General features: G+C 37.3%; 1 protein-coding gene across 1 annotated transcript in view; it reads right to left on the bottom strand.

Annotated features, from left to right (window-relative positions):
• Positions 1-9819, bottom strand: part of FBXL13 (F-box and leucine rich repeat protein 13) — an 84462-nt gene that overhangs the window by 27117 nt on the left and 47526 nt on the right. Inside the window, exons 13-15 of the mRNA XM_065658322.1 lie at positions 3584-3682; positions 2840-2957; positions 2531-2693 (exon numbers count right to left, since the gene is read on the bottom strand). Of these exons, the coding sequence (XP_065514394.1) occupies positions 2531-2693; positions 2840-2957; positions 3584-3682 (380 nt within the window). The remainder of the gene's footprint in view (positions 1-2530; positions 2694-2839; positions 2958-3583; positions 3683-9819) is intronic.

Consider the following 9819-nt stretch of genomic DNA (forward strand, 5'->3'; position numbering starts at 1 on the left):
TCTTTGCTGATTTAAGGAACTGAAATAATTTAAATGAAAAATGATCTAACACAGAAGAAAAAGTCTTAGGTAGTATATACAGGTAGTAGCTGTTCTGTACACATGTATGAAGTTAACTTGAGTTCTTCCTCGGAGTGTTTCACTTAATCAACTGTGTGTCTCACACACGAATCACCTTTAATATACACAAAGGTTATAAAAAATAAGCTGATAGATATAAAATCTTTCTGCCAAGTTGAGAGTATCAGAGAGCTGACTACAACTTGGGTAAGTGTTTCAATACAGTTCATACCTCTGGTATGTTTAACATTACTTGTACCTTAGCTTTTCAATGCGTTCCCAGTATTTGTTCCATGTTCCCTGATGAATAGAAAATTAATCCCAGAATTTTGTTGGAATGAATCATGTTTTGGCTTGTATGGTTTGTTGCAGCACAAAGAATCACTGCAAGTCCCAAAGTCCTAGAAACATATGGGTAGGAATAGTACTACTAACAAAACAATAACCTGAACAGAGCCTCGTTGTGTGACCACAAGCTACAGATGAAGCTATAATTCATCAAGTGTTAAAGTAATCACTCTGCAATAATTCAACCACTGTGGTATATATATTGCTGTTATTTCACGGTGCAGTTGTTTTTCATTCAAGATAGACAAATTTAAGAATTATACTTTCAGAATAATTATCTTGCATAGAGTCTGTAAGGAATGCAGAGCCTGGCAATAGAGTCAACTGAATTAAAAAAAAAAAAAAAAAAAAAAATCTATATATTTTCTGCAGCCACACTGGGCTTCAGGGCTGAAATAGTGACATTGTAACTTCTGAAATAATTATGCTGTAAATACACATGCTCAGTTTCACTAACCAGCTGATTAACTGTATAAGAACACAGGCCACAGACTGCTCTATCATACATGAAGATAACATACTTAAACTGGGAAAATGTGCCAAGGGTATGAGCCACCACATTGCCTGTGTCCATTTTTAGACACCTTTTTACTCACATCTCTGTTATTTCTTAATTCTAATAATCATGATCAGTTAATTTTCTTTCTTCATTTTTCACATATAGTCAAATACTTCCTGTAATTTAAGAATTCTGAATTGTTAGATTTGCTCTTTCTGCTCCTTTCATTTCTCAAAAAATTTGCATATGACTAACTTAGAAAAACTTAAACTCTTAGAGTAAGATAAAGTATCAGTGGGAAAAAAAGAGAAACTGATTAAGAGTACTAAGATGGCCAAGCATTTCAAAATCTGTTTTTAAGATTCTACCACCAGCATGGTGCCTCCCTTGATTTCTATGAGAAATTCCTAAATGTTCATAACTCACAATGTTAACTTTTATAGCAACACCTTGTCCAAATAAGAGAAACACAAATACTAACAATTCCCCTTCTGTAGTTTCATATCTCTTGAGACAAACTCTTTACCAAGTTCAGAGGTGTTACAATCTATAACTCTGTTAATGCTGAAACTTTTACAAGTGTCTGCAAAAGCGATAAAATAAGTACAGAGTTTTACAATAGCTTTACAACCACTTAAAAAGTTTTGTTAAGGTAATTCAGCAATTCTTTTGCAGTAGAGACAGCAGACACGTGCAAACACACTCACAGCCCGAGATTTGGCTGACAAGAGTGGAAAATCCAGCCTTCGAAATGTTAAACCAGAAAATTCAGGCAGCTGTCCCACCTGCCCAGCTGAACCACCAGCCTGTCGTCACCATGCTCCTCCAGCACTTCCCAGCGCATCTACATGCAATGTGACCGGATTTTTATACAGCATTAACAGGCACAAAAAGTACTTTAGTTACACATTAAAGCAGAGTCCCTAAAACTTCACATGACATTAGAAATGTTAAGATGAGCAGCAACTCTAGTTTCTTTGGATTATTTTATAGGTCTGTTGATTTTGAAACATTTGGAGGTTTTGCCTTCCCTGTTCCCTCCCACCCTTGGCTCCATCACTGTGTCACAGAACAGGGAACCAGCACGCAGCTTTGGAAACCCTTTTATTTGTCTTTGTTTCTACTGATATATGACACACCTGAATTGGAAAACAGTCTTCATATAAAATATACCCTTCCTCTACAACATAAATTACGAAGTTTTTTGGTAATTGTAAAAAAAATGGCAGTTTCATTTATATCTTAATACTAGATAGTTTTAAAGTATTAATTTAATATTCATAATATTAAACATTGGCACTGGCATTGTCTTTGGTTATCATTTTCATCTTCATAGCCACATTCCAGCACTAAAATATGCCATGGCTATTAAGTAATATTACATCTACAGTTGATATTTTTGCTTGAACTGGAGTAATAATTAATGGATTTTTGAAAACATGATACAGGAACAAAAAACTACTTGTATAAAATATTTTTTTAAATATTAAGATACATGTATTAAGACTCCAATAATTTATTTTTAAATCTGAAAGATGTCCTAACAGGACTTATTACAAGTATAACTAACTTTAGTAAAATTCCTTTACAATGGTTTACAGAAATCTGGACGTGATACAGTACCTTGTACAGTCTGCTACATTCAGTACAAGAATATGCTTCAATGGTGAAATCATCGAGAGACCAGCATCTGTAATCTTGTGGCAATCAGCCACATGAATGTGCCTGATGTATGGGCAGAATTTACTCATCAACTTGAAACTTAAATCAGTAATTTGATTATTCCCTGTTGAAAAATAAAAATATGTAAGTTACTCATCTGACGCACATTAAGGACCTGAAATCAGCTGAAAGATTCTTATTTATTTCAAATTATCTGGATGAATTTTAAAAATGCATCATCCTAATAATTTTGTGAATAATTATACTAACCTTCAATGCTGACCTTGACAAGTTTACATTTAGCAAGTGCTTTAAAAGTTGTATCAGAAAGATGTGGAGAGTCAAGAAAGACAACAGACGTTATCTGTCGGCATTTTTCAACCAGAGCCTTCAAAGGGAGAAAAGGTGAAATAAAACATTCATACACCTATGCTATCACATAACAAAAGATCAGCAAATATTCTGTATATAATACCAATATTACAATTTCAAACAAATAGTTGTAATCCATTTTAACAGTAACTTCTAGACAGTGAGTGGTATATGAACAAATAAAATTCTCCTTATATTTGTTATATTTGGGAACACAAGGAAAAGAAGTAGCTGGGAGACATGAAACATGGCAGAGACCTGAGACAGTGATCTAGTTAACAATCACTTTTGCAGAAGCCTGAAAATTCATTTTTGATGGGCAAAACCAGTAACGGAATGTTGTTATACATATTATATTTGCTTTAACACTGAAAAAACTGAAAAACTCTCATTTATAAACTGGAAGACCACAATTCAGCCATACTCAGGTAGCAAAAGAAGACAACTGAAATTTTCTGAAAGTGACTGCAAGCGAGTAAGTTTTATAAACATAATTAGGTGATAGTTTTTATAAATGTTTTAGGAGATAAATTTTCCTCCTAAACTGTGTCTGCACAACTTTATTTAAAGTCAGTTGAGAGGGTAACCCAGTTCCAACATCAGGAAGTTTCTCAAAGTACAGATTTATTTCCAATTTCTTACTTGAATACATCCATCTGTAAGAGCTGGCATTTTGTTGATTAGCAAATCTTGAATTCCACTGCAGCCACTGGCAATATTTCTGAAGCCATCAACTGAAATCTAAGTAAGAAATAAAAAATTTATGTCTTAGCAAGCCTAACAAATACAACACAGGAAAGGCCTGAGATATTTTCAATACTTTAAAATCACAGGTACCTAGATGCTCACTAAAATAAGAAATGCATTAGTCCCATTAAAAGAAAAACAGATACATGGGGTATACGTATTCTTCTGAAAATTTAACAACATAATTGAAAGACAGGATGTGTTCCAAAAATGTGTTTACTAAGCAAGCAACGGTAAGGTTCAGCAATTTCTACAGGAAACACCATTCACGGGAGCAGCAATGATTGTCATTGTCACATCCTTGTACCTTTGTTTTCCCAGCCTTAGGAGGTATGCACACATGGCAGATGCTCACGTCTAGTTTGAAGCAAGGTTTGAATGTGGTAAAATGTCTTCATTGTTTTTTCCGGATCCATAGTAAAATGTGTGTTAAATTCAGATGGGATACAAGGAAAGGTCCTATGCAATTACTGTAACACGGAGCTCGTTTACAGAATCCTTCCTGTAGGACCACATCACCAACTTTGCACACTCCAAGGGAGCAACAGTCAGTGAAAATGCGAATGGACAGACGGATCTGTCAGTCCAGTTTGTTCCCTCCAGGCAGTGACTTCAGGGAATGACTCCAGGGAGTCAGTTCTTCAACTGCCCAAATCCAATAGATGTCAGTTCACTCTGTGACACACAAAGTAGTTCCTTTAACATATAAATGCTATGTAAAGTACGGGACAGTTTCCTTTTAGCCTCATGTTCTACAGACAACATGCATGTGAACCATTCCTCCCCAAGAAACAGTGTCTCCTGATATTCACATATAGAGATCTCACTATTTCCCAGGGTTTTGAAGTTGTATAATCTTTTGCAGCTCAGACTACAGCTGTGCTCTGCACCAGGAATTCCTTTGCAAAACATCCACCAAAAAAAAGCAGTCTGGCATGTTCTCCTGGGTGCCAAATAAGGCCCGAGGAGACAGGAATCCAAAGGAGGAACCTGCAAAGATAAAGTCTACAGGGAGGGATTCTTGCTGTGCCCCATCTCTCCAGCTGCTGCAGAAGCCTGATGTGCTTAGTTCCATTGCTTAAGAGGAGCAGCAGCATAAAGCACAAGCTTTGCTTAGGGTATATGTGTTGTCTGACAGTGGACACAGTTAGCAGACAGGAGATGGCCACAGAAAAGCCAGGCAGAAGCTAAGCAGCAGCTCACCACCCATCACACGTCAGGAAGGTAGCAGTGCCCCAGAAGATGCTTCTAGTTCTTGCACTTGCAGCCTCCAGCCTTTGTAGCACAGTTCACTGTTCCCCAAAAATACTCATCAGTGCACGCAAGGGCCAAGGCTGCTTTCCTTCCCTCTAGCACTGCGGGAGGGGGTAAACACATTGGGTTTCTGGCTCTTCTTCTTTTTGCAAACCTAATGTTTGGGTTCTTTTTGCGTGTGAGATTTTTTTTCATGAACTGAGTATCTGACTTCATAACCAAGGCAGACCGTCTTTTCTGGCATAATGCCCCATCTTTTAACTCATGACCAGGTTGGCTTGCTCTTTATTTTCAGGCTGGAGTGGCCTTTTATAAGTTTTTTAAAATATTTTGACATTAAATGTCTTCCTTCATAAGGGATCGTGGCACTCCGCACTTTTTACTTTGTGCAGGGGGGTGTCAGCACTAGAGGAGAACTGGCTACATGTCTGTGAAATGCGTTCTTAGGCTTAAACTGTTTGTGCAGGTCTCATGTCCAGACAGACATGGTGTGGCTCATGACACACACCGGCACTGTGGATGCAAATAGCCTGACGTGTTTTGAGCTCAGGACAAGTGTGGCATGAATGTTTTTCCTCCAGTGGTGTCTGTAACAGCCTGCAAAATGACAGAGTGCAAGCCCTACCATCAAAATAGCTGTAGGAAATATCTTACGGGTAATGCATGGCAACATAAATCCCATCAACTACCCTCTGTCAGCTGCCTGCGTTCAAGGTCAGGTCTGACGTGGTGCAGCTGTATAACCCTGGATCAGGCTCCTCTGAAAACAGCTGCATTGTCAGAAAGAGCTGAAGAAGGAAAAAGGGAAAATCTTGGGGGGCAGGAGGGAAGGCTGCAGAAAAAAAGAGTTATACAGAAAGATAACCATCTTGTAACCTCCAGGCTCTCCCAGCTGCTCCAGCTGAGACATGTCTGCTGGACAAAAGGACGCCCTGGCTTTGGGAATGTGGTTGATGTGGGTAACACATCAGTGAGGACGAGCAAACAGTACTGCAGACCTCACCCATCAGCCGGGACAGGTTGGATTTGCCCACTCCAAACGATTGCAAAACAACTAGTACTAGTGTAGGGCTACTATGGCAAAGGCAATTCTCTTTTCAACTGGTGGTGATCACCAGAAAGCAAAATGTCAGCATGGAAAGATGGGTGCTAGTTCTCTGGACAGAATACGAAATTCAGTCGTCCAAATTCTGCAGTTTGGTACTGACTATTGGTATATGTAATGTAGGACAACGTAATCCTATCTCTAGTTTCCTCAGCCAAAAACCTCCAGTCTGTATGAAAGGGATTAGTTTAAATTGTGAACATCATGCAAGCAGCTGCCTGAGGGAGATATTGGGAAATCTCCATCCTCTGCTGGTCAAGAAGCACTCATTGCTGTAACATGACACGACCAATTCATTCAAGTAAGAGTTTACCTAACCCTGCCACAGACCTCCTCGTTGTTGGCTCTTAAGCAGCACAACAATGGAAGACAACACATTCCTACAACATTCACCAAGTAGTTTAACATGTTAAAGTGAAACAAATCACCCCCTAGAAATTTCAGTTTGAGAGGTGAATTTCTCGTAACTGAGTCTTGTTCTTGGTCCATATACTACAAAGAGCAAGCCATTCCCAAGAGAGGGCATGTTACATCATACGGTTTGTTGTAATACATAGTAATAACACTGTCTGTTACAATCTGAGCATGATGCCTTTTCAAAAGAAGACTGAAGTTTTCACTTTTCTATAAAATCATCCACAGTTTGTAAAGCAGTTTGACTATTCTTTAGCTGTTATGACAGCAGGATTTCCCCTTGTAACTGCTGAACAGATTCGCTATAATGAGAAAGAATAACTCTGCTCCCAAGGAACAGACACTCAAAAACTGAGTCGGTGCAGAACATGCCACGTTCAGCTGTGCTTATTGTTCAAACCAAAGAGATTTTGTAAGACTCAGTTCAAATACACGACCAGTTGTAACCAACTACAACTGTCTCCTATGAAGGGATGGGGCTTAGTGGGGCTGCTGCCAATTGTTCTTGGGATTTTTTTTACCATGAACATATTGTTAACTTTAAAGAGTACCTACCTAGGCCGGTGGTGAACTGAGTATCTGACTTCATAATCAGTTACAGAAAGTAGGAATACAAGATCTCTCATGTCTAGATACCCAAAATTCAGATGAAAATACATTTAAATGATGGATCTTAGCTACGTTACATTACTTCTCACTTTGGACATGACTTTAAAAATATCACTGAAAAAAACTACATACAGACTCAGGAGCCTATTTTCAAGCTCCTGACTTTGCAAATATGAGCCATTTAACTGAGCAGTAAGACAAATAATTGTGAGGCTTACAGGTTGTTCTGATAATTGTAGAAGAAGAATCACAGTTGAGAGGACTTTCAAATCAGGGAAATAAATAGGAAAAATGCTAAATCAAGAAAGTTTCAACAATATTGATGGTGATTTAAAAAATGGACTGCAAATGCTAAAGCCTTTTTTTACTGCACTGAAATTAGGAATATAACTGACGTGTCTATGTTAGACAATTATGAAACCTGGGATCTCTGTATAGCAAAAAGCAAGAAGGATCCCAAGACAGGTCAGAGCTGCAAAGAAGTCTGAATCACCTCTGGAGACCTCTCTTCTTCTCTAATTGCTATATAGATAAAGTAAGGTAATTTTCTAGGCTCTACCTTTGGTTAGACACCTAAAATTAAGTGAAATTCCCATTCGCAAAAGGAGAGCTAGTAGATAGTAGGTAAACAGATCAAACTCAACAATGTTGAGGGACAGAAGTAGCATATCTTTCTGGAACTCAGTAATGATTGCATAACGTTAACTGCAGACTGAAGGACTTTTAATCTCTTTGTCTGGAAAAACACTGTTTGCTTAACATAGTCATTTGATACCACAAATAGCAGGAATTTAGTGTTTTCCTCTATGCAAGCCAAAAACAATTATACTGAAGCAGCTAATAATACTCCTACAAAGATTGTTTCTTTTTTTTTTTTTTTTCTTCACTTGAACTGTTTTTTAACTTAAAGCTGGATAATAGATCTCAGCCATCAGGTTGAGAAAGTTCCAAGGTAAAACATGCATTCAGATAAGATTCAATTAAATTAGTCAACATTTAGATGCTGCTGCAATATTGTTTGTATTTGTCTTATTTTCCTTTATTCCTAGAACAATAAAATCTTTATCTTGAATTTCTTTTCCCTATGGATTATCTATGAAAATTCAGGCACTCTTGAAGATAAGGTGTAGAAATATGAAATTTTGTGTGCATTTTAGTAAAAAAAAATTGCTTTCTCAACTCATTTGGAATTCCAACGTTTAATAGATTGCCTCAAGAACAAACAGCTTTACCTGAGAATCAATGTTAGGATACACATGGAATTTAATACTTCATTCTTTGACCCAGATCAGTAAAATCCTACTTTAATATCCTTCTTCAAACCATTTGTGAGGGAAGATGTTTTAAAAGTTATTATGAGTCTTAGATATCATAAAACTCTGCAAAACAGACTTTTCCTGCATGACTCAGTAAGATCATTTTATAAATGCATTATTTTTTCTGCATGTGCAGGATCAGAAGTCAATGCAATGATCATACGTAAAATACAATTCCCTGTCTGTGAGTTTTCAGTCTAGTATGTAAATTACTGATCTGTTTTTTTTTTTTCTTAACTTTGTGCTCATCTACTGTGATCTGAAATGAAAGTACATTAAAACAAACATGGAACAAAACACAGCTAAAGATTTGTCCCCATAGATTTAGAATATACATGTAGTGAAATGACGAAATGCTTGTAAGAATGTCAAAATTCATTTCATTCCATCTTTTTATAGTTTCTTAATTCCAAATAATAAGAATACAAGGAATTTTTATTCAGGTTTTGGCTTATTTGCTACACATCCAGTATTGCTTTAAAATTCCTTTTATCTCCCCCCCAACCAATTGTATTTGTGGAATCCGCCCTGCAAGGCAGAACGTTGTCTGCAGTGCAGAAGGGATTTTGAAAAAATGCTATTCTATGATTCTAGTCTTGTCAATGCACCGAGAGTGCAGAAACTTGAAAATCAGTGTTCAGGATTGAAGAAGTACTCTTGTGGGGCACAAAGGGCTATCTTGTTTTTATTCTGTGTTTGTCGAGAACGATAAAACTATTTGCGACATCCTTTCACAAGTTTGGCACATTACATGGATGGCTTGCCTCCACATGTTATTTTTCTTTTAGTTTTCCACTGTCCAAAAAAAGCTTATATTATCATACCCCTGAATTAGCATATTTCTAAAAATATAGAATAGTGCATGTGTAACTTATAATAAAGTATTCTTCAGTTACACGAATTTGTACAGAGAAAATGTAAACTAGTTGTCAATAAATAGTAGTTCAATAAATAAAGAACGTGGCTCAGATTTTCTCCCCAAATGATGGTCCCATTTTGCTGCTTGATATATCCGGAGAAGCCAGAATTTGCCAGTAAATGCCAAAATTAGAATTCTCCCAGTAAAGTCAGAGCAGGAGGAACTCAGATGGTGAAAACTGGTGAAGCCTACACGTTTGCCAATAGCTTCTCTGACATCCCCACAAACACTGCAGGATGTCAAGAAATGAAAGGGTTACATTTATTTCTCCCAGTGGCTTGTGATGTCTCATCCAGCTGTTGTGAACTACAGCAACTGATAGACTGCTCTAACATAGTAAGGGCCAGATTAGTTCCAGTCTGAAAATCAGCCATAGATGTTGGCACCAAAAAGAAACAGTCAATTTACTTGAAAATATCCATGTTTCTAATTTAAATGAATGTATCTCTCACTGAACTGTTCTGGTTCTATAACCTCCATCTATTGCTAAATCGCATGTGATTGCTTTATACCC

Source organism: Caloenas nicobarica, chromosome 1 (assembly GCF_036013445.1).
Source record: "Caloenas nicobarica isolate bCalNic1 chromosome 1, bCalNic1.hap1, whole genome shotgun sequence".
Lineage (NCBI taxonomy): Eukaryota > Metazoa > Chordata > Aves > Columbiformes > Columbidae > Caloenas > Caloenas nicobarica.